Source organism: Apostichopus japonicus, chromosome 17, assembly GCF_037975245.1.
Source record: "Apostichopus japonicus isolate 1M-3 chromosome 17, ASM3797524v1, whole genome shotgun sequence".
NCBI classification, from domain to species: Eukaryota; Metazoa; Echinodermata; class Holothuroidea; order Aspidochirotida; family Stichopodidae; genus Apostichopus; species Apostichopus japonicus.
Window position 1 is genome coordinate 29,827,742 of NC_092577.1, and position 24,943 is coordinate 29,852,684.

Sequence of the window (24,943 nt, forward strand, 5' to 3'; positions counted from 1 at the left end):
CGGGAAGTGCCGTTTCCGGCCATCTGGGCGCTCCGCTTAGATAGTCTCTACACATTAGCCCCCCCCCCCCAATAATTTCCCCGTTCCGCCGCGCCTGGAGGAGCACCCCTCCCCTTAGACCCCTCCCCCAGGACGGCGATCCGTATCCACCTAAGTGCCCCCCCATCAAATGCTGGTGCCCCCCTGTGCCCCCCAGACTTAGTTTTACTAACATTCGAAATATGTTAACTCGCAATGAGCCAGTCATGGATACTCACTTTGTAAGGTGGACCTCACAACATGGACGTCCTTAGATAGAATACAGTGTCATCAGCATGTATACGGCTATATTAACTTCAGAAAAAAACAAGACATAATCTCAGATGATTTACAAAAATGATCAAGAGGGGGGGGGGTGGGGCAAGACTTGAGCCCTGAGGAGCACCAGTGGTAATGGGAAGGAAGTCAGACTTAACACTATTGACGCGGTGGGTAGCCGTACCCCAAAAGCAGGATTCACCTCAGGGTCTGTGTGTGGGGTTTAGTCATCTCGCTGGAGAGTCTGATGGCGGGGTGGTGGCGGGGAATTAAGGAATATGCCCTCCTGTCCGATCTAAACAAGAGATTTGTAGTCTCTCCATCCTTTAGGCATGGGTCAGTTTGCTAATGCCTCTCTGCTGACCAAGCACCTTGGCCTAAATAATTTGTGTATGGGGTGAGCGGTTACTCAATATTTAGCTTCAATATTTTCAGAACGCTATGAAAGATGGTTATAAGTGATATGTTTTAATAACATTGTTTTAATATTTACTCAACGATACTGTGGTGTTGTTTTGCGGGAATTTTTCTTTTCTACCCCCCCCCCTTTCAATTATAAAAAAAGTTGTAAATTAAAATGTTGGAAAGGGATGCCGCAAAAACAGGTTCAAGCCTTACCGCAAATTCTCATACTTTTTTTTCTATAAACGTGAACACAGGTTAGAATAATTTGAATAAAATTGTTTGTTCAATGTTTACCTTGAAAATTTTCAAAATATTCAGAGAAACTTGTTTTTGAAAATATGCAACGGATTTATCCCTTTTTCGTCATTATTATTGTCAAGTTCTAATATTCAAAAATATTTACACTACAACCTTATGAATATCACAAAACGATCAGCAACCATCCCAGAGACCCTCCTACCGCCATAGTACTTCAAAAATTCTTTCGAAGTGTGTTATACAGAACGAGCAATGCCAATTAATGTAACGGGTAGTGAAATCTCACATTGTGCATCGAGGCGCGATCGTTTATCCGTCGTATCACGTGACTGATATTGTCATGTTTCCCGGCAACGTTCAGTAATCACTTTGCCTTGTGTAGTCGTCTGTCGATCAATTACAATCAATGTATTACTACATAGTGATCAGTCAGGCATTTGGGTTATTATTAGAACGGCTGAATGTAGTCCACGATCGATGGAGAGCTTGAACAACTTCGATCAAAGCACACTTAATTCATACAAGAGTAAGTCGAGGGGTTAGGGAGGGGGAAAGAGGGAGGGGTGAGGGAAGGGGGACGGACGTAGGAAATAAATAACAGTAAGTAAACAGGTAAGGCAAGTAAACAGGCATACGAGAAAGATCAAATTTATCCTAAATGGCACATATCGTTTCTACAGCAACCGTCTGCGATGCTGTTGGAGATAATCTACGAAATTTCTCACGAGGATCAGGGACCAGATACAGGGCGGAAAATTCACAACAAACAATTTGTGATAGACTTTTCTGAAAGTTTATTCAAGTTTACCGTAGTATACTTCTCTGAATCAAAACTGTTATAACATCCGGAAGATATTTGAACAATGGCGATTATGTGAATACTGTCTGAACCACTGTACAAACTCAGTTTTATAGGAAATCTTAGGTTGAAAGTGAATAGTGAAATATGAAATTGCTATCACCGGACAATATTCAGTTAGCACAACATGCCATTGAGGATTCTCTATTAATATCATTTGAACACCGTTAATTTTAATACTGAGTGTTGCCTGGTAACACGAGAAAGCTCATTTGCCTTCCCTTAGCAACAAAGAAAAATCATAATAATTATCAACTGATCAACTTCCAATTTATGAATTATTGTTGTTTAGAGAATATTTCCCTCCTCTCCTTTGCCATTTGCACATGAATGCTAATAAAGAAAAATATTATTGTTTTTTTTAAACAGTTTTATAAATAACTAAGGACTCAATACTGACTTCTTAGAGAGTTATTTTGCCAGAGTAAAATAGTCATGAAAGTTAGACTGTGTATAGGATAAAAAAAAATATTATTTTTTTTCATAGATAAATAACTCAATATTGAGGTCTGAAAGATTGATTTTGCCAAAGTCAAATAGTCACGAAAGTTAGACTGCATGTGAATATTACAGGGATGAGCCTGGGGTAAAATAAAAATCACGGCACTCTGCAAAAATTGCGGTATAGGCTCCAGTTTGCGTATGCTACAGTGTGTTAGGATAAAAGTTTTCGTCCCCGAGGTAGAAAAGAAATCACGGATATTGCGCGAATTCGCGGAAAAAGCTCATGCCTGATATTATGATTTCTCCTTACATAACTTTGATTAGTCAAGATTGACACATGTAATCTTATGTTGTAAGTTGTATGACTTTTTAAACTTTGACCTCAACTGACCTTTTGATATCTACACAAAAACAATGGGGGTTCCTGTATTCACTATGGTGGACGTAATTTTAATGTCAGTATTAAGTTCAACTTTTGAGTTATCATTCATAATTCAAAATGATGCACTCACGCATGCATGCACATGCAATTTGGCAAGGAATAAAAAAGTATGGTAAGAAAGAAGGAAAAGGCGATGAAAGGTATCATCTTCCGAATTAAAGAGTGTCTGATACCATAGATATATTGCAAATAATTTGTGTTTTTGTTATTACACCTTTCTCCACACAAAATTCACAGTAGAAATGAAAAGAAAAATAATTTACAAAAAAATTCTTTCAGTACAGAAAATAAATAGTCATATGAAAAATTATGATAAATTACAAATTAAATTAATAGTAAAACAGATGTTTCCATGGTAACCAAAACATTGTCAAGAAAGTAAAGTTGCAAATAAGAGGAAAAATCATAACACAGTATTTGAATATATAAATTTCCCAGGACACATGTTTATATCATACTTTAGTTTATTTAATATTTCATTTAATTTTTTTATTGTTTTTATTAAACTTTATTGTTATATTGTTTTTAACTTCTACTGTTATGAAAGTCTTTTTATCTTAATTGTTTAATATGTTTTTGTTCATGATGATTAATCGCAGACACACACAAAGAAAGAAACAAACAAAAATTAAAAAGTTACATTTATCTAGAGTATTTGCTATATAAACAGAGTAATTTGTCAAATTCAAGAAAACATTTAAACGTCTAAAAAACGCTTTAATCTCTGATAACAGGAGACACCATCGATAAAAAAACAAATTCAGGAATAGGGAGATCTGGGTGTACCTAACTTAATCTCCTCCCATTACAGGTAGGTCACACTAAATGTGATTCTATGCACAATTATTGTTTCTTGTTACTAATAATGTTATACTACTAGAAACTAACACTGCTTTGTAACCCAATCAACTTGACTAAGGAAAAATTTGATACAAATTTTGGCAAATTCACAAAATTCTTCTTTTGACTTTTATATGTGATTAACAATGATTACTACTAATAATGGAAAAAGTGCCTGGTCAGTTAAATTGTTACACTCTCATGGATGTATTAATTACTTGCTCGTTAATTGTTGGCAGTTCTTGCACAAATCTAGGACGCTGTCTTTAATGGACCCAATTGTAATACAATTTGAATAATACCCAATTTGGCTTTGTAAAATTCCAAAACGGATCGACTCAATACACTTTAACACACAAAATACAGGAAGAGAGAGAATAAAGCAAACTTTCAATCTTTCTGTTATTAATTTATTTTTTATTCTATGCCTGTAAACAGAGGACACTGTATGGATCGAATCGTCTGGCCCTCTACTAAGCAGAGGCAGGTCCAACCCCTCTACTAAGCAGAGGCAGGTCCAACGGCACATTTTGAAACATTTGCCATTGGTGTGTTACAATGAATAACAATGTGACTTGAATTAATTATACTCTATTGATTTCCTGAATGATATGTTGCCTCACCCGTTCGAAACCGTACCCATTTGTTATAAGCCAATAGGAAGAGAGACGCTCGATATTACAAGAGTGTCATAGCGACAAGTGGGAATTTTATTAAAAATTCTTCGGCAAATAACTCTCTCCGGGCAGCTGTCTTTTCGTCTTATCGAAGATACTGATGAACGTGGTCCTGACGTGGCAATTCATGAAGAATGTAAACGTCCAGGAGTCCGCCGAGCTGGTGGGGCTTTCGGGGACCACACCCACGCTGGTGGTGTTGGTCAACTCGTCCGTTGAGCCCACAAAACTGGACGAAACATCTACAAAGTCAGCTATGAGATCGGATGTTTCTGGAACCTACAGGAAGATGAAAGAAAAAGATAAAAAAATCGGTAACAAATTTTTTATTGCAATTTCTGGCTGTTAATAATTTAGGAGAACTTCATTTTAGCAGTGTTATAACATTTGGTCGTGGGCTGGGTTATCCCCCGCAGGCCACCATTTATACCCCCCCCCCTTCCTTAGTTAGGCCTTCAGGATGGGTACCACCAAATTATGCTGTATTTATACAAGACAGTATAATCGGAGAGACAACTATACCATTACCTCTGGGCTAGTAATCGGGGTGGAGGCACCTCGGACCACGAATCGCAGTCCCTCGTCGGACTCCCTTAGAGGGAAGCACTGCGTCTGGTCTAGCGGGAACGCCTGCTGGTGTGAGTCCTCGCTGACGCCGATCACGAAGAGCACTTCGGGTGTAAGAACGAGGGCGCCAGAGTGATGTAAACCGTGATGGGTGATGCTTGTAACCTTACTCATAAAAATAATCTCAGGGTTCGGAAGATTTAGCAGCATTTTCCTGTCGGTAAATAAAAAAAAAAATCAAAAAAATGGAAAAATACTACTCTACCCGAGCATTTCTTTTTACGCATTCACAAAGACCTCCTCAAATGAAAACTTCGGTAAAGCAAATTCTATCAGTTTTTAAAAGACGAGAAGACCAAAAATCTACTGTAAAATCAATATAAGCATCTCAAATCATGAAACGTTTCATAGCATTACCTTGTCAGTAAATGATTGAAAACAAGAAAACCAATTTTTTTTAAACAAAATATAAATTTAAATTCCTACTATAGATATTGCACCTGGCAACACACTATTCAATAAATTTAAATTCCATTCCCTTTTTGAGTGGCTTTTTGTAAAAAAAAACTGGACACGCAATTTTACAAAAAGGTTCACTTTCGAAATAAACTTGCTTTTGTACAATTTTAAAAGATTCACAAAAATCTAGCACTGGCAACCCTCGCTTCATTCAAGATCCTTTTCTCTGATATTTTTTAACAAAAATCACACCAGATATATCCTTGGCACAGAAACCAAAGCCAACTTGATCGACTTTCAACCCCTTACATCGAGAACCAGTAACCGTAGTCATGACGATGTTACCTCAAGTGAGTATCACAAGTCCCTTGGAAGAAGGAATAGATACTACAAATGACCTACTTGTATAATTTAATAATAATAATAATCGTTTTTCCTCCCTCCCATTTGATGATCCAGACTACAGATATTGCACCTGACAACACAGTATTCAATAACTTTAAAGCTTCGACTCCCATTTTTGAGTGGTTTTTTTGTCATAAGTTATGCAAAAAAATAGATACTCATAGCCAAAAAGAGTTTCACTTTCAAAAAGAAGTTGCTTTTGTACAAATATATAAGAAAATGTCATGAAAATCTAACTCTAGCAACCAATCAGGAGTCAGTATGCTGTGGCATCATACCATCACATAATCACTCACCATGCATATTTGACCTGAGCATTTGGAAACTTCGCTCTCAGTTCCACATGTTGCATGGAGACCCTTTTAGAAACCTCAGCTAACCCTGTCCCATGCAGGATACCTTAAAGGAGAAGAAAAAATCATAATAATAACTTGTTAAATTTATAATTATTTTGGGATATTAAGAACACTTTCACACGATCAATACCTTACCTAAAAATGCACTCAGATTGGCAGTCAAAATTTCTCTTTATCCAGTACACTTCCTCCCTCCGCCCATTCCCCCGCCCCCCTCGACGCCAACCACCATCCTCCATCTCTGTACCTTTGATCTGCTACTGTTTAATGAAGAACTGCTAAGGGGAGGGGGGTTTAATAGACCCTTTGGAATACTCTGGCTCAATAGGTACTTGTATAAATGCATTACTAACAATACGGTTGAATTTAAACGGACCTGGTTGCATATTATAGTCACCTTCCACTTTTCAACGAACAAAAGTTATTATTAGTGCGAATTAAGCTCTGTGTGAGATCTATAGCCTTTATTTCTTCCAACCCAAAACCGCTCGATTATCCTGTAATTATAGATACAGCCATTTGCCCCATCCAAGGAAAGCTAGTTACTGCAGACAAACTGGGTTTAAGCAAAGAAAAAAAACCCAACAGATTCTCCAAGTGGGGAAGATTACGTTATATATATATCGAGACTAAACATCGTCGCCACAACATGAACAAAGAGCAAAGAGGCAATACCCTGTCCAGTTTGGGAAACAAGCTCTGCAGCGCCACCTATGGGTTTGACCACTGCTCCGACGAGTCCTTTACCGAGACCTGATATGACCTCTCTCGCTTGGTCACCACGGTAACCTTCTCCCGCGTTACCAGCTCTTTGGAACCCTCGGATCGGTTGGTCGGCTATTCCTGCGATAGCGCCTGTTAGAGAGACGGAGGTCAAAGGTCAGATGGCTAATGATATCAACTTCTTCAATAACATATCTTTACAGACCAGTGAATTACAATAAGTTTACAATGGTTACAAAGCAGAAATCAGTATGGACGACACAAAATAAAATGTCAGCGTTAGGCACGACAAAATGGGATGATTTAGAGAGCAATTTTATCTTTTGATATATTTCATTGGTTTTTGAGACAACAGCCTTTCTTAAAGTAGGCAAAAAGTTTGGAAATGAGCAATGACTACAGCTTCTTGTCTTCAGATTTAACCTTCGCTGAAAGTTGATCAAGGACTTATAAATATCTACTAACCATCAGATCTTTTGTTTTCATCCTCAACAAGATAAACAAACTATAAAATTCAACACCCTCTTCTATGGAAAATATATCTTAATGCAGGGAAGGGAACTCCACAATCTGGAATTTTTTTTTTTCAGCGGGAGGGCACTTAAAACATTAAGGTACATATTGCATTATGCTTTCAACATAAAGGCATTCGTTACTTCAACCGATGTTTTCTCATACAACAATAGGGCAGCAGCAATTTTAGTGTCTGCTGTTACTTGCCTCCATCCTCCCCCAATCACCCATCCCCGCCCCCTCCCCCTCACCTTTTAAGAAATCTTAGATACCCCACTGACATGCATTAAAGTATCCTACTTGAGCAATCAGACACCGAAACAATACCACAGGTATTATCATAGGATATACGAATGGGAATTTTCTATTGTATTGATGTGAATTTTTTAATTTTTTTTTTTAATTCTGTCATTCAAACCGTATCCTTCATAGGTCAGCATCCAACAGGCCTAGGCAGTATACGCTTTGATGCTAGATATAAAGTTACAGAGCTGCTTAAAATTTCAAGTATTTGGCAGTAACCTGATCCTTATACTAGGTGACATACGAACGAGACATATTTTGTTCTGATTAATATTCTGTATTACATCTTAGAAGTAACGCTTTACAAAGAAATGTGAATTGGATCTTTTCAAGGCCTTACCGAGTAAACTGATCCCAAAGTGACTTAACCCTTGAGTTATCCCTTCGGTTGGTCCATGCGGGATTCTTCGTCTGGCCGTCTCTTGTCTGACCAAGTGGTCTTGATCGAGTGACAACCTGTCAAGATTTCTGCTGACACTGGTAGCGAACGTTGTAACTGACGTGAGGGCACCTGTCAGACAGAAGAGTGAATAGAATAATAATCATATTTGCTTTTTATATAGCGCTTTATACCAGCGATAGGTCTCAAAGCACTTTACAGACGTTATATTACCCCTGGTCAATGATAACCTGCCCCAGAGACAATCCCTCCAGTAGGCAGCAGTTATATACGGCGCCCAATGACAAGTTACCTCACAGGTACCCATTTAACCCCTGGGTGGAGAGAATATTCCAGAATCTTGTATTTCTTAACTTTAACATGAAAAGATCAGTCCATGCATAATGTATAACTGCTTTGTAATAAATGAAAATCTTAATTCTAAGGGGAAAAAAAACAATTTAGGAAGGTTTTTTGGATAGAAAAAACACATGTTTTACATGACTTTTCACAGCTTGGATAACTGCAACAGATGTGGTGTCTTTCAGCCTGCTAGGAATAGCATTTTGTCAGACAGTTCTCCTTTAAGTTCCCTTTGATAAATGAATTATAGCATAAGTATCTCATTAAAGGATGTACCAATCCACCCGCCCCACCGCCAGTGGCGTAGACAGAGGGGCGCCAGGAGGGGCAATGCCCCCCCAAATTTGCTTTGTGCTACAGTCTTGCCCCCCAAATGAAATCCAGCGATGTATTCAAAATACTTCTTTTTTACATTTTTTCGAGTTCTAATCAAAAGTATTCATTCTCAAGGCTCATGTTCATACTTCATATAAGGTCAGAACTTGGTAATCAGTGTGTCATGTTCCACTGAACGATTGGATGTGCATTTGTGCAGACGAGGTGTCCATTAATACATATATTTCTTGGTAACTCCTACCATCAACTATCACGGGGTTGCCCCCCTTACGAAAAATCTTGCCCCCCTAACAATAGAATGCTGGCTACACCACTGCCCACCCCTTTTCCCCATCCCCACGCTCCCCCTGTTTAAGTAATTTACTGACAGATTTCTAAGCAGTAAAGCTTGAAAATACAGATGACTCTATAACTTCAGAGAAGTTATTTTGCTCTCTAACCCCCTACACCTCCCCCGGCCCGACTACCAAGCATGTATGTATGTATACCATAACACTGTCTGACACATTCTTGTGTCTTAGGATGTACCGATGAGCCTCAGAGGTGAAGTTGTGGCCAGACGCTGCTCCCCACCCCCTCCCTCCTTCGCGCACAATCTACATGATTTACGTGACCAATTCTTACCAGCAGTCACTTGCCAGACCAGTGAACTCAGTCCCCCTGCAACGCCGGAGATGAAGGCTGTCGGTCCTCGTATGAGACCCTCGTAGGGTAGAAGGATGGTATCAGCCAACCCAGAACTCAAGCTCCTAAGAAGACCGGCTGGATTGCCAAGAATCTCTAACGAACCAAGAACCCACCCTGAGAAAAATATAAGAGTAGCACATGAAGTATGAAAGAACAACTTGAAGGATGTATGTATGTATGTACTTTAGATCCTCCTGCAAGCAGGAACTCGCGAAGAAGCCATCATTGGCTTATCAAAGCCGCAAGCTGACCGAAGTCAGTCTCTTAGATTCATATTTATAGTCCATGATTATGAATTGTCAATTGTCAACAACTCTGTAACTGGACGACATACATTAAGCTTGGAGTGACTCAAACTCGCGACCTTATGATTGAAAGGCACCAGCGTTAACCCCTGAGCTAACACTCCTAAATACATTTAGTAAATAATGCTTAAAACAAGTTTTGGGGTTGAAAATGGATAAATATCTCAATTTTTAGTCTATTTTAATCCCATCACAGAGTTAACTGTTAGTTGGTAATGATTTAGTCAAGTCCAAAATTTTGAAAATTTTGAACGTTGCTTTTTTCGCCCATGTTTTCGTACTTCAATGAAAGTCTCTGGCGGACAAAATCTTGAGGATTGAAATAACTTTAATTAATTAATTTCACTCAATTACATTCATTTGGTGGAAAAACAAAAATCTTGAAGGATGTCTTAGTTTGGTTAATTGCAAATTTTATTTTAAGGAATACTCGTTAGGTTTGGAAATAATTCCAACAAAAACTCAAACTGTTGCTTTAGGCAAACAATGAGTGTAACAGTCAAAGGAAATGCATTGTGGGTAACTGTAAAATAAAGTCATCAAAACAGGCAAATAATTTTGCTTTTTCTCTCTAGTCTATTTTGGGTTAACAGATATGGCAGGTATATTTCATTTGCTTTAGACTATGACTCAAAATTTGAAAATGAATACTATCAATTTGACTCCCATTTGTTTCATGCTAAACTACATTGCTAGTCACAACTTAAATTTTAATTGAAATTCAATTGAAATAAAAAGACCAAAAAAAATTGGAAAAAGTTTTGGTTCAACCAGTGTGCTTTCAGCTAGATTGCAATATGCTTCTTCAGGGATACATCTCCTTGGGCAGAATCCACAAGATTGATATAAGCTTTCTACACTAATATCAGTTATTATTGTGCGATTATGAATTATGAGTCATTTTCCTTGACATTTTTTTTCTTATTTCCAAATCATATTTGGCAAACTTTTAGGAATGGAGTAAAATACTGAAAATCGCCTGAAGAAAGATGAAGCCTTGAAATTTTCCGTCTGATAAAAATTGGTCGCCAATTTTGGAATGAAATTCACAAATCTACCCTGAGAATGTTTCTTTGATGTTTCGTAGTATTTCATAACGTGGCAGACGGACTAGAAGAATATCAATTTTGGCTTCATGCATGAGCTGGCATCTCATAGAGAGAGCGATACGAAAGTACAACAATTTTCAGCAAAATGCGATAAACTTCAAGGGTAACATTTTGGTTTAATATTCACCTACTCATAATGTTTAAGCATGATATGTATAAAGGTCGTTGATGCAGGAATTTTCCAAGGATAATTTTCCGACGACTTACCGGCTTTGAATATTGCACCAGAGGTGTAGTGTAAGGACAGTGCCTGACCTAACTGAGAAACGGTTGCAAAGACCGGTCCAGTTTCAAACTGGCCAAAGGTCAAGAGAGTTCTGTCCACTGCCACAAAGAACTTCATGGAGGCGTGGACGGACGCCAGCACTCGGATCGGTTCCACCGTCAATTGCTGTATGCTGATTGGTCCTCTCAGAGCCGTCAGCGAGGCTCTCACATTCCCCGGTAGCCGGTCTCGATTCCCACGTGCGCCACGGTACCTCAGAGCGACCGCAGGAAACGAGCGGCAGAAGTGAAGGGTGTCGAATATGAATTGGTCTTCGATGAAGACTTCCGCGTGGTTGATGTGGACCGAGACGTCCTGCCAACCGAACGCTCTGCCCTCTTCCGTAAACTCCGTCGAGACGTGGACGACTACAAAACTATCTCGTCTGAGGTTTTCGGAACTTTCGGCAAAGTCGGTGTGATCGACCTCCTTCTTGGCAGAGACGGTGCCACTCTTTCCTTTGAATAGAACCGGAAAGTCGTATCTGCCCGAGGCGTGAGCTTGGTTATCGACTTGTGCGGATCTCACGGATACGGTAAACGTCTGCAGTTGTCCTTTTCTGTCTTTGTGTGGCACCGGATGAGAGAGCAGATTAATGCCCTTGGCGTGGAGTCGTAAAGCCTCCACAAACTTGACGGGGCTCTGCAGCTCGTCCATCAGAGACAAGGTGACTGATTTGAGGTGTAACTTCACCTTGACCTGCTGGAATGGCGTAACGACCCGAGTAGAGCTCTCACATCCTTCCGTCTTAGTCTTCGTCTCCTCGTCCGATTTCTCACTCGTAGACGATTCCATGCTTAAGAGTTCGACATTGATATTGGTCTGAGAACCTGTCACATGACTAGCAACAAGAACGTAGCTTCCTGTGGACAGTGCTGTAATCTCTGAAATTGGAGATGAAGTGGTTGCTATGGCGATGGGATCTGTCCAATCGGGTTCTGAATCCCCGCCAGCTATGCCATTTTTCCCTGGCAACTGTACGGCACTGAAGTACGGTGCAACAGCAAGGCAGATTCTCACTGGTTCAGAAGTATCCGTGGAAGAATGGTAGCTATAGTGGGCCATCTGTTGTGGTGGCACAATATTGCATTCTGGGAGAAATCTTCCGTCCTCTATGACTTTGCTTCCTACAAAGGAAGAACATTTTTTTTTAAATGATAAAATCAAGTAGAGATGACTGACAGTAAACAGCAAAATAACAAAATTTTCATTTGCAATATTATCATTCTGTCTTCAGTTCTTATTCAAGGTTTGAGAAGCTGAAAAGCTAGGATATTACCGAAAAGGAAAGAAAGATAGAAAAGAAACTTGGGGCAGGGAGGGAAGGGAAGTTTTGTCAGTGAAGTAGTCTCACTTACTTAATTTTTCTAAGCTTCGTTAATTACGACAAACGCCTATACCAAGAGAGATTTCTTTCTGAAGTTAAGTTTTGAAAATTACACACAATACTATCGATAACCTTTGTTCCCATGGTTACCTACAGGTTTGAAACATTATTTTTTAATTTTTTTTACCAATTACCTTTGGATGCTTTCCCTGGTTCTGCTTGTCCTAAATGTAGAGGGAAAGAGCAGTTGTTTGTAATCACCATCCTGGGACATGGATCGATGGCTAAAGAGACGTAAATAACTCCTCTTTCTTTGTGCATGACTGCGACGAATGGTAGCGTAGCAAACTGCATGACACCGCATGCTTCGATCTGTGTGAAGGGAATGACAGAAACCAAGGGTTCCATGTTTAAGCACGAAATTGAAATAAGCCACTGGAAATGAGAATATCACATTTTATCAGTACAAACTTTAATACCAAATTTAGGTTTAAGTGAGAAATATATCATTTACACTAGAAGAGTTTGCTGACAAAAATATGTTTAGTACATGATCCATGATCAGAGAAAATATTCACTAGCAAGGATTTATTCTGAGAATTTACGACAGTCTTAATATCTAGGGTCGTTAAAATTGAGAGAAATTCTTGACCGAAAACAAGTGGTGGCTATAAGTTGAGTCTAGGAATTCTTTAAGCTAAATGAGCAACAGTCCTGTTGCTCTTATTAACTGACTCCCACTACACATCAGCTTTAACCTTTCAACCATTTGTCATTCCAGACAATGCTGTTGCTATGGTAACACAAAAACTGCAGTGGAAATCCGGCATGCTTACGGGTACTGGGATAGGTTGTCGAGCGCAAGCAGTGTCCACATGAACCCACTTGCTCCAGTTTCTGTCTGTCAGGGTAATTGATATACTCTGTTTCCAAGGTGACTGTCTCAGGTTGGCAGCGCTTGAACCAAACCGTTTCCAAACGACAGATGACGAAGTTGAGTTTGGCCTGATGACTTTCCTCTCCAGGTTTTTAAGTCGATCTTTCGAAACCTGAAGATGATTAAGACCATATTCACTGCTTAACAGTGGCAGCAACAAGTTGGGAGAGGGGGTGGGGGCATTGTCCCAAGAGGGGGGTGGGGGCATTGTCCCCAAATCATGCCCTCTAGTTGCTCACCCCTAACTCTGCCCCTAACTTTGACCATGATATGCAATTTCTACAGGCCGCCGGTGCATGTTTATACTTTAAAACATTTACCACTCCCTAAACTATTTGCGTGCCATCCACTTTGACCACCCCCTCCTCCACCCCCACCCTGGAGATTCTGGTGCAGATAGTGTCCATCAATCATTCCATCACCAGATTTGTAAACTTTTGGATGAACTGTGAACATATAACCAAGATATAACCAAGATATGAATGCAACTGCTGTATTTCATAATAAATTTACACAACCATGTTGTCTTCCACCAGATTTTACCATCAATTCATACCATCAAAGATATTGGAGGTCTTCATCCTATTCTGAACAAATTGATGGAATATGCTGGTAGTTTGTGGAAGATAGTAACAACTCTTGTATAAAGCATTCCATATGCAGATAAAAGCTAGGCCAAGATATGTCTGCTATGAAGGTATCTATTTTGGCCTAATTGCTGGTAATCCAGGGAAGATACAGACAATTTTCAATATGCAGATAAAAGCTAGGCTATGAAAGTATGTAAAGCCTAGGTGTTAAAAACTAGGTTCTAAAGAATGATCTTTCCACAGACAAAGTACACTGGTTTACTTGTTAGGCACAAAACATATTCGTTGTGTATCGAGGCAATTAAAATTCTCCACACAGCTTAAAGATAAAGTAATAGCGGTCTCTGCATACCGATTGGTCCATTTCCAGTTTTACTACACTGACGTCGATAATTTCTGATTGCTTTCCCTGGTAAAGTTTTAAAAAAAATGTGCCAAGGTACAAACCTTTTCTGTACCTCCAAACTCCACAGCCTTCACAGTAAGAGAACTCTCATAATCATTGCAAATAACCACTTTAGGTTGGATTTTCATAAATCGAAGTTTTTCCTTAATTTCCGATTGCACGACAAAGTGGTAAACCTGAAAGAATGACACAAGAGGAATATTTATGTATAAAAATTCAGGAAAAGCTTTCAACAAAACCACAAATTCTTGCTTCATGCGTATAGACTACCGTTTAATGATACTGTATATACATTTCCTAACAGTGTTCTGCATTGCGGAAAAAGGCATTTTTTTGCTGCATTTATCTTATAAGATCTCATGTATAGTTCATAAATTGATGGCGATCTTTACATTTCTCTGCTAAAGTCTGTCTTTTTCCTGAGAAATATCAGGATTTACCCAACATCTGTTTAAGTCCAAATGACAATAACAGTACGATAACATACCAGAATGTCCTGAGTGTATTTTGTTTTCTTCATGTTTGTAAATATTTTGCCAAATTTTTAATTTATTTGAATAAACATGAAAGAGCAGTCACAAGTGTAGAAGATAATTTTTTGGGGGCCATAATAGACCTGCAATGAATATTAGAGGCAAAGTGATCATGGACAAATGTAACAGTAGATCGAACACTGCTGAATGCGACTCAACTCAATGTTAAATCAAATATAGTCGGGCAGTGTGCTGGTGCTCCAAAATTTTGACTGATTAACATTTTGAGGTCAGTTTTAGGTGGCGTTGATGTCGGTAGAGGAAACTTGACATGTAGCAGTCTGAGGACTGGCAATTGGCCGTGTGCAGTGGTTCAGGACTAAAGACTGCCCGGTTTCACAGAGCACTGGGTGGTTCATAACAGAAAACAGTTTTTGTGTGGGCTCGTCAGTCGTTAAGCTTTCAGGAGTCAGTTATAAACTTTGGGTCAAGATGATTATTCTACACTTGGTCACGAAGGGATGACTTGAGTTGGGTCGTTTAGTTTTTGGAGTCAGTTGTAAGATTATGGGTCTCAACGACTATTCTACACTTAGTCACAACAGATGACTTGAGTGAGTCCTGATGGATGACTTGAGTAGGTTCCTGATCAGGTCAGGGCAGTGTACCAGCCACTTAAGAGCACCTATAAAAACAGCAATCATCATTACTTACCTCAACATCTTTTGACCCCTCTGAACTAAATGGAATCTCCAATGAGACATAGCTGTCAATGAACAACTGCTTCTTGTCCATTTGGTCTGGTCTCAAAAAAGGGGAGATTTTTTCATCTACTAGGGAGACCATCTCAGATGAGCTTTCCCTCTCATTATGTACGACTGATAAAGTAAAGTTACCCTGAAAATGAAAAAATAAATTAAAACAAATGAGAAAAAGAAAATCAAACACGACTAAAAATACACAAGGGGTAAACAAAAACACACTGTTTTAATTATTTGGTAATTGCAAGAGTTCATTATTTATCCTAAGGAAATGTTCTCCTTTGTGAACAATACGTTCGAAGAAAGAAATGTATTCTATTGAACGTGGAAATGTATTTTCTTTCCGGTATAGACTAACAATTAAGCCTGACAGTGCTGGTAAATTGTTTCTGCCAGCTTCGGTTAACTTCCACTGATATGTTTCCAAGAAATCAACGTTCTCTGGGTTTATAAAGTAGTCCCAAAATCTCCCATATTTGTAAAGCTACACTGTATTATCACAAAAAACCTATCACTTCTATATATGTGTGCAACAAGGGCACAGAAGGTGCAAGAGGGGAGGGGTTCTGGGGGGGGGAGGATACAACTCGCACCAATGAAAAGAGTATTTTGGGAAGAAATTTATGCCGAACTAGGTATAGGAGGATGATGCCATGTAGAAATCCTAATCCTCATTCTTACCCAACAAGCAAAACTGGTGTGCTATGCCCTACAGTTCTAAGCCAGGGCAGCAGAAAAATGCAATTTTGCATCAAATGAGACAACATGAGAAATCTAAATATTGTATGAGTTTTTTTTTTTTTTTGAAGACAGAAGAATGATATCAAATGATATTTTATTAATATCAAAATAAAATAAAACTTAGCAAACTGCTTATCCACTAGAGACCCTGTGTAATAGAATGTGTAAAAGTAAGTTGGCCTGACGTTTCGATCCAAGCAGGATCTGCTTCAGAGGGTAAATGACAAGTAACAGTACAGTAACAGAAGGGACAAAAACATGCACAGAATACAGACAGGTTAATGAGCACGGTGAACACAATAAGATAGATGAAAGGGGATTATAAGTGGACAAGGGATGGAGAGAACAAAAGCAACAGGGGAAGAGGAGAGGTAGGAGATAAACAGTGGAGGGACAAAGAAAGGATTAAAGGAACAGGGTAGGGAATAAACTGGAGAGGGACAAAGACAGAAAGGTGTGGAGAAATATTATTTATTAATATATTATATTTTACCTGGATCTTTGGTGGCGCAATAACTGTACTGGCCGGGATGTGACAATTCCTACCCCCCTCATCAGAAATGGTAACATCCCATTCAGTCTCGTTGGCAACCAGACACCATGGCTCCACGTTTATCACCACAGAATCAACATGTGACCAATCTTGAGATAGATGAATATTCAAATCAGTGTTGGGTTGGCTGATGATTGGCTGTTCTATCTGACTGCTTGAATTTGATTGGCTGGAAGACAAGAAATATGATTGCACAAGAAGAAATAATCACGAGTTTATCTTAAATTGTAATATTCACTTGTGATGATGGTAATTGAACTGTAAAAATTGGTAGCACTGTTTGCAGTGGAGTATCGGAATATGTTCTGATATAATTCATCAGTTTCATATTCGTCTCTTGCTAGAAAGAATTATCCAAACACAACTTACCCAAATTCTGGTATTTCAAAGAGCCAGCTGTTTCTAGACTTTCTCTTGGATGAAGGAAAGATTAGATCGGATATGTTGAGGGGTTCCTTGGATAAAACCACAAAAACGTCGGAGTCAAAACTAACTGGAATGGCTGGGTTGGATGGAGATGTTTCCGAACTGTAAATACAAAACAAGTAGAGAGAAAAATCGAAAATGCAAATGTAGAAACAAAAAAACAACAATGTAAATTCATTAATGAATTTGCTTGTCTGGTAGTAATCGCCTCAGATAACACCTGGTAAAATACTTAAAGGGAGAGCATTTGCTGTTTATGTTCACTTTTTACTGAAGTAATTTTCTTAAGTTCACATCAACTTCAATCATTGTACTCACTCTTTAATTTCAGAAAAGTCACAATTTTTGTTTGTTTACCTAGTAATCCTGAAGTTATCGGCAATTTAGTCATTTGTTCCAACTGCAGTATCAGTTTGCGAATGAGAACATTTTTGGAATGTGGGAAAATAAGGGAAAGCTAAGGCCATGTTTCAAAGGTAGTGTTTCTCTTTAAACCAGTGTAAACAGGGAATTCACAAACTGCACTCGACTAGCCGAGCTGAACTTACGTCAGTTGGAATGTTGCAAAGTACGGCGACGAGGGGTTGAGGTGGTACAAGGGGGTCATAGCCCCGCAGCCCTGGACCTCCTTGGTCTGTACACCGGGGTTCTTTCTGCATGTTAGATTCATGATTAAGGAATGCGGAAGTAAGTTGTTTATCCAGAACGAGGGACTGAACAGGATCTAGAAGGAAGGAAAATTTAACGTAAAATTATGAAATCTTGATGACGAAAAATATTTACAAATTAAAGGGGAAAAAAACAAACTAAATGACCTTTATTTTTATATATATATATAGATATATATATCTATATATATACTGGACTGAACAGGATCTAGAAGGAAGGAAAATTTAACGTAAAATTATGAAATCTTGATGACGAAAAGTATTTACAAATTAAAGGGGAAAAAAACAAACTAAATGACCTTTATTTTTATATATATATATATATATAGGATATATGAAGAGAAATAAAATGAAACTCACAGCTCTCTGAGTTTTACCATCATGAGTCTCTTCCAAGATGGAACAGCAGAAGTAAATACTGGACTTGCTTGGACGTGGCACCTAGTAGCAGGAAGTAAAGATATACATAAAGTATGGAAAATATACTTGCAAAGGCAGATCCTTTTATTAGAAGAAAGGAGGGTGACGGAGGTGGTGAAGGATCTTTCATTTCAAATGGATGGTGAAAAAAAACATCTTTAGTAGAGGTATAAAAACAAAATGGTGGCATAAGGTAAAAACGAAATGAAACTGTAATTTCCAGTTTTGGACAGTGATCTGCGTTTGGAATAAAGAACATCAAAACTCTCGTCATCTTATTTCTAACCTGTTTAGCTTGTAATTGATTGACAGATTCGTGCTTTGTACAAGTGAATGTTGAAATTATGATCAATTATTTTGATGAATTTCCCATCCATCTTTGATTGAGAGAAACTTGAAATGTCACCTCTCAAGGATTTATACTTGCAGCAAGGGGCTCACCTCTATGACAAATTTCTCCCTCATCATCTCGCCAGCGATGGCAAATTGCTCTGACCAGTCGCTCTCCTGACCTTGAAGCTTGACCCTCACGCCGACGATGTCTGATTCGTCCATGAGGAGAGACGGGTGGGATGATTCGGCATCGATCGGAAGAAACTGGTTTGAATTTCCCTCTGGTTGTAACCTCCCTTCAGATCCTCGTCTGCTCTCTGCGTCTTCTAATAGACTCGGGTTACCTGTGAGCTTCGTATCGGCATTAAGAGCGCCCTCTATCTGGAGAGCATCCTCTAGATACAGAGCGCCGTTCTCTCTTAAAGAACCGATTGGTTGGTCTTCATCTTGGTCTGGATCATCAGAGGAGACTTGGAGGTGAATTTCGATTGGAATGGTGAGATGATTGACGAAAGACTGCTTGGCGTGGAAGAGAACCTACAAAGGAATTAGACAAAGATGCCAAAACTTATTCAGATGGATGAATGGATATTTTTTAAATTAAACATTGCTTGGCATATACAAAATATTAACCTTAACATCAAACCAGGAGGTCAAGAGGTCAACCCCCAAAAACCTAAAAGGCAGCTGGTCCTGTTTAAATAACGAACATTATGACACCATCCTGTCGTTATTACCACATGAGCAAATTCCATTGTTTATCGCATGAATGTTCTAATGTATTCTTCAAGCAAAAATTACTTTAAAAATTGTTCAAAATGCGATCTGAGGATTGGTCAGAGTTAAACCAAATTTTTGCAAGAATCACGGACAATATAGGCCAGGGGATTACATTAAGACAAAACCCTTTAGATATTTTCAACCAAATGAATATAAATGTTGTGTGACATATCAATGAATTTCATACCATCACCAACATTCCTTCGCACAGGCGCTCTATGTAATATTAGAAATTATTAATAACCTGGGAGAATTTGCACAAAATGTTTGACCTTTACTTTACTATTAGAAATGAAAACATGACTAATCAGCGCTTAGAGACTTTTGCATTTTGCGCTTTATAAATTCCTAACATTACTATTATTATTAATCAAGCTAATGAGTCAGTTTTATTTTAAGGAGGGGGGGGGGCATTTAGCATCTAACAGCATCGACAAAATTTATCAAACTTAAAGGTGGTACTTTTAAGAAGGGGTTTCCATTGCTTGCTGTTCTTCACTTGGCCCCAATAATGAGGTAAATGTATAACAGTCACAATGCCCCCTTTGTAAAATGTGCCTTCAAGTATCGAGAAACATCACCGGACTAAGACAACCTGTTACAAGGAAATCACGAGATCGGACACGGATCGGACACAGTCAACGGAGAGTGATTATGCTCACCTGTCGCTGTAGTGGAGATAATGCCTTAACTTCGACAAATAATGTGGCTTCTTTACCGACGTGCTTCAGAGGAGGGGATGTTATACCCTCCCGACAGATATCAAACGGTTCAGACCAATAGGAAGAGTCGTCAATGCCCACGTGTAACAGCTGAAAGGGTAGAAACAATAGACAGAAAACAATAGATCAATTGTTATGTAGGTTTTATAATAGAGAGGTGGGCATTAGGTTATGAACAGATACTCTATTGAAGTATGAAGTGGTGTATTAAATTTGTAATGATGAGAGTGACATGCAGACATAAGGGAGCAAGTACATTGGAGAGGTGGTAGGGGTGGGGTTAGGGGTGGGGGAGGGGGTGGTGGTCTTGGGAGCGGTGGCAGTTAAAATAATTCCTGGACAAGAGTGGGAACATCCAAAGAGCACAGGGTAAATTCCCCTCGTTCGTTATAACCTCAATCACCACAAAAATTTGCAGTAGCCCCCATCTAACACTTTCTTGAAGGCCGTCACAATTCGGTTCCTGGAGTCCACAAACCTAATGTAACCTTTTACAAAAAGCACCCTTTATATTTCAAACAACCCCCCCACCCTCCCTTATTCTCTCCCCTTGGCTGACAGTACCCTAGCTTGGTCCAGAATTTGTAGCATTACTAAAATATAACTTAGATTTGCAAATAAAACCAGTTCAATTTTGAACATGCACATTATTCTAGATATATTATGACGGCATTGTGGTCAATTGGTTAAGGCAGTGGACTTGTGATCTAAGGATTACAGGTTCGAGCCCTGGCCAGATCACTGCGTTGTGTCCTTGGGCAAGGCACTTTATCTCCATTGCCTCTCTTCACCCAGGTGTGTAAATGGGGACCTGCGAGGTGACTTGTAAATATAGTTGCGTGCCCCGGTTTGTGGCTGCACCCTATGGGAAGTCCCCCGGAGGACACGTGGCTGTGGTGCACTGTGGTGCCCCAGGAGAGATTGTTTGAATTGTGCACACTCTGGTGTGTAGGCGTGACAAGTTACCTGGCAATGACCAGGGTAAAGTTACACATCCGGGACAGCAAGTTTGCTTATGAGGATGTTCATTAATCAGGAAGGATCAAGAATCAAGAATGAGATATTAGACAGTTTTACAAAAATAGAAACATTTTATTAATATCCCTCCTTGGTGTACTAGGTTCGTGGTCTACCTGTCGGCATTGCTTGTGTGTCCTCCAGCAGTACTGGTGCATCTTCCTAGGGGGGAGGATGATGACCTCATCGGTGTCGACTTGACCAAGTCTTAACGTGACGTTGGTGTTGTTACTGAGGATGTAATAGGCAGAAACCACCCTATCGGCTTCTTGCTGCTCGTTCTGATGGGAAAAGATAAGAGCTCTTGAATAAAAATCCCAAAAACCTTTTCCAACACCCAAGAAAACTTCTTTACACAGTTTGGATAAAAGACTGAAATATTTCTCACAATTTTGTTTCAGAATAAATAATACTATTACAGTATGACATCAGTTTTTACTCTTAGAGTTTAGCACAATTTTCATACATTTACAGAGAGATACATTTTAAATCGATTTTCATTCTTACGTTCATCCACGACTGAAGGGCACCTGTGAGCGTGTGCAGTGACCCTTGACCAATTCTGACATTGATATCCGAACTGTCCATTTCTATCAGACATCCGCCATCTGCCTGGTCAACCATGAGACTGCCCTCTAGCGGTAGGCTGCCGATCAACGGTACCATTGTCAGCTGAGAGTAGTTCAGCAAGGACGCTTTGAAAGTGGTGTGTAACTGTAGAGTGAGAAGAAGAAGAAACAAATCTTCCAAAATCTTGACCTTAAAGCAGCTTTATTGAGTTGAAATTGATAAATATTGGAAAGCTATTCCAAAGTTAAATCCCATTAAACAGAGAAATTCATGACTCATTACAGAGTAACTCATTACAGAGTAACTCACGACTCATTACAGAGTAACTCACTACTCATTACAGAGTAACTCATTACAGAGTAACTCATTACTCATTACAGAGTAACTCATTACAGAGTAACTCATTACAGAGTAACTCATTACAGAGTAACACATTACAGAGTATCTCATTACAGAGTAACTCATTACTCATTACAGAGTAACTCATTACAGAGTAATTCATTACAGAGTAACTCATGACTCATTACAGAGTAACACACTACTCATTACCTGGTAAACTAATTAGTTTGCTACACAGTCAAGTTTTATTTCAAGGAGTGAAGCAAAATTAGTCAAAAAGTCCAAACTTTGGAGGTTCGCCTTTACGTTGTGTTTTACATACTAATATGAAAAGACTCCGGCTGACAAAATGTTCAAGATTGAATCAAATTCATTAACTTCTCACCCAGGTTACATTCTGTTTGATGAAAAAAATCTTGAAGGATGGTCTTAGTTTGATTAATCGCAATCTTATTTTAAGAAATACTCGTTAGGTTTGGCAAAAAAAGTCCAACCAACTCAAAATGCTGCTTTAAAATAAACTAATGGTAAAAAGTTTGAGTATTTTTGAGTAGTTTTGAGCAGCCATGAGAAGCAATCAGTAGCAATGAGTAGTACTGGTTAGTTGCATTAAGTAGCTATGAGAAGCATTCAGTAGCCATTGGTAGTCACGAGTAACATTGTAGCCATGAACAGCCATGAGTATCACTGAGTAGCCATGAGTAGTACTGGTTAGTCATGAGTAGTACTGGTTAGCCATGAGTTGCATTTAGCAGCATTGAGTAGCACTGAGAAGCATTGAGTAGCCATTGGTAGTCACAAGTAACATGTGTAGCTACAGGTAGCCATCAACAGCCATGAGAATCAATGAGTAGCAATGAGTAATACTGGGTAAGGCATGTGCTGCACCCAGTAGCAATGAATAGCACTGAGACGCAATCAGTAGCAGTGATTTGCATTGGGTAGCAATAAGCAGCACTGCACTGCCATGGGTTTCCCTTAGCAGCAGTGAGTAGCCATACATTGCATTCAGTAGCAGTGAGTAACCCTGTGTAGCCATTATTAGCCATGAGCAGTAATAAGTAGCACCAGTAGCCTTGGGTAACACTGAGTTGTCGTTAGTAGCATGGTAGCCATGAGTAGCCCTGCATAGCCATACATTGCATTCAATAGCAACGATTAGCAATGCGTAGCCACGAGTAGTCATTAGTAGCCTTGAGTAGCACTACGAGTAGCAGAATGTGTAGCATATTGAAGAACTGAGCTTACTTTAGTCTTGAGGGCTGTGGATGGAACCCTCCATAACTGAGCACTAAGTCTAGACTCTATCAACGACATGACACAAACTTCCTGATCCTTCGGTTCAGCATCATCGAAGGTAAATGGCAGGAGCTTCTCAGGAACAACTGGAACCAAAAAAGAAACCAAAAACAAAGCATGTTTTTTTTTCTGACACAAAAATTATGGGCATTTATGCTCAAAATATATTAATTTAAATAGGACAATGTTAATCCACTTTCCAATTAGTTTACTTGCCAGCCACTTCAATGTTTTTTTATAAAAATATGTTTAAGATTTGGTTTTTTTACCTTGTCCTAACTGACTCCGATGGTTCACCAGATGAACGTCGATTAAACCAAACTTCAACGCCAGGGATGTCGTCGGAATAAAGACGGGCGAGAAACAAGAATCCACACGGAGTGACGCTGCCAGCGCCATTGGAGTCAGGATGATATTTTGTTCGTCGAGAAGATTTCTCTTCCTACGGAAAGGAGAACAAGAATTTGATCAGAGACTGAGACGAAACTTGCTCGTTATCGGTCTGTTCGAAAGAAAGAATATACAACTAAGAAACAAACCTTTTATCACTTCCAGGATTCAGCACCATTCTCCAGAGACAGGCTGCGACAGCGCCATCACTTCCAATTGACCTTTGACCCAGCCCCATGCTTACATGGTAGGTGTTAGTCTCAGAGACAAACAGATCTTTGTAATGTTGAAAACAGCAGTCCATTTCATCCCAGTATTCCAAACTGCATGGCACCTAACAAAGAGAATACTTTCATTGTCAATTCAGGACTGTCACCCATATCCTTAAATGCACAGCCAGACTAATGGACGCAACCTATGGGGCACAACTCAAGAGCCAGTCGCTAAACATTTCAGTGGGTCGCAGAATCTTTCCCAGACCTCGAAAAATGTATCTACAGTTTGAAGCATGACGGATATTGATTAAGTATTTTTTAAACATAAGCCGATAATCCAAGGTAGTTTCTATGCAGCATTCTAAGCATTGATTATGGAGGGTGTGGGGGGGGAGGAGGGGTCTGGTGGCTTGTGGTTCATTCCTCATGGAAGATACTGGGTCATGGGCCTAATAGTCTGTGGACCGCTACAGTCGACTATGTGTACAGACAGCTACAATAAATTTTTTGTTGGCCTTTTTGAAGTATACTTTTATATGACAGAGTAATGGATTAATAACCTACTATATAAAACACATGTTCTCAGAGAGCAGTCAACATGCAACACTCTACAAAGATACATTCTACAATGAGGCTACGTTGCCTACGTTTACGGCGACTTACGTCACTCAGCTCATCCTCATCGCTTATGTTTGTGGCAGTACGCAGTGGGATAGGGGTCATGGTAATTCTTGTGAGCACCCTCGGCTCTGGATACTGCCATGTCATGGTCCCGTCGTGGTTCGTGCCAGAGCCTCCCGGTTGGAACTGTATCTCGTTAGCATGAGGTTCTTGAGATTCTAGTTTTTGGACCAACCCAATAAAAAAAATCACGACAAGATTAACGATAAACTTTAACGAACATAAGGTGCTTGGTTTGATACAAACTGTTTGAGGCAAACAGAATTCTTTCTGAAAATAAACTTCTGTGGAAATAACTTTCTG

At 39.3% G+C, this 24,943-nt stretch overlaps 1 protein-coding gene across 1 annotated transcript in view; it reads right to left on the minus strand.

Moving 5' to 3' along the window:
- Positions 1–1,737: 1,737 nt before the first annotated feature.
- LOC139954748 (intermembrane lipid transfer protein VPS13B-like) overlaps positions 1,738–24,943 on the minus strand; it is a 48,533-nt gene continuing 25,327 nt past the window's right edge. Inside the window, exons 29-51 of the mRNA XM_071954669.1 lie at positions 24,623–24,798; positions 23,894–24,078; positions 23,624–23,796; positions 23,304–23,440; positions 21,654–21,860; positions 21,263–21,427; positions 20,070–20,219; positions 18,736–19,164; positions 18,235–18,315; positions 17,755–17,930; positions 17,150–17,308; positions 16,721–16,949; positions 15,440–15,622; positions 14,294–14,428; positions 13,156–13,368; positions 12,514–12,691; positions 10,935–12,119; positions 9,251–9,427; positions 7,889–8,059; positions 6,685–6,864; positions 5,950–6,052; positions 4,751–5,003; positions 1,738–4,501 (exon numbers count right to left, since the gene is read on the minus strand). Of these exons, the coding sequence (XP_071810770.1) occupies positions 4,259–4,501; positions 4,751–5,003; positions 5,950–6,052; positions 6,685–6,864; positions 7,889–8,059; positions 9,251–9,427; positions 10,935–12,119; positions 12,514–12,691; positions 13,156–13,368; positions 14,294–14,428; positions 15,440–15,622; positions 16,721–16,949; positions 17,150–17,308; positions 17,755–17,930; positions 18,235–18,315; positions 18,736–19,164; positions 20,070–20,219; positions 21,263–21,427; positions 21,654–21,860; positions 23,304–23,440; positions 23,624–23,796; positions 23,894–24,078; positions 24,623–24,798 (5,288 nt within the window). The 3' untranslated portion in view covers positions 1,738–4,258. The remainder of the gene's footprint in view (positions 4,502–4,750; positions 5,004–5,949; positions 6,053–6,684; positions 6,865–7,888; positions 8,060–9,250; positions 9,428–10,934; positions 12,120–12,513; positions 12,692–13,155; positions 13,369–14,293; positions 14,429–15,439; positions 15,623–16,720; positions 16,950–17,149; positions 17,309–17,754; positions 17,931–18,234; positions 18,316–18,735; positions 19,165–20,069; positions 20,220–21,262; positions 21,428–21,653; positions 21,861–23,303; positions 23,441–23,623; positions 23,797–23,893; positions 24,079–24,622; positions 24,799–24,943) is intronic.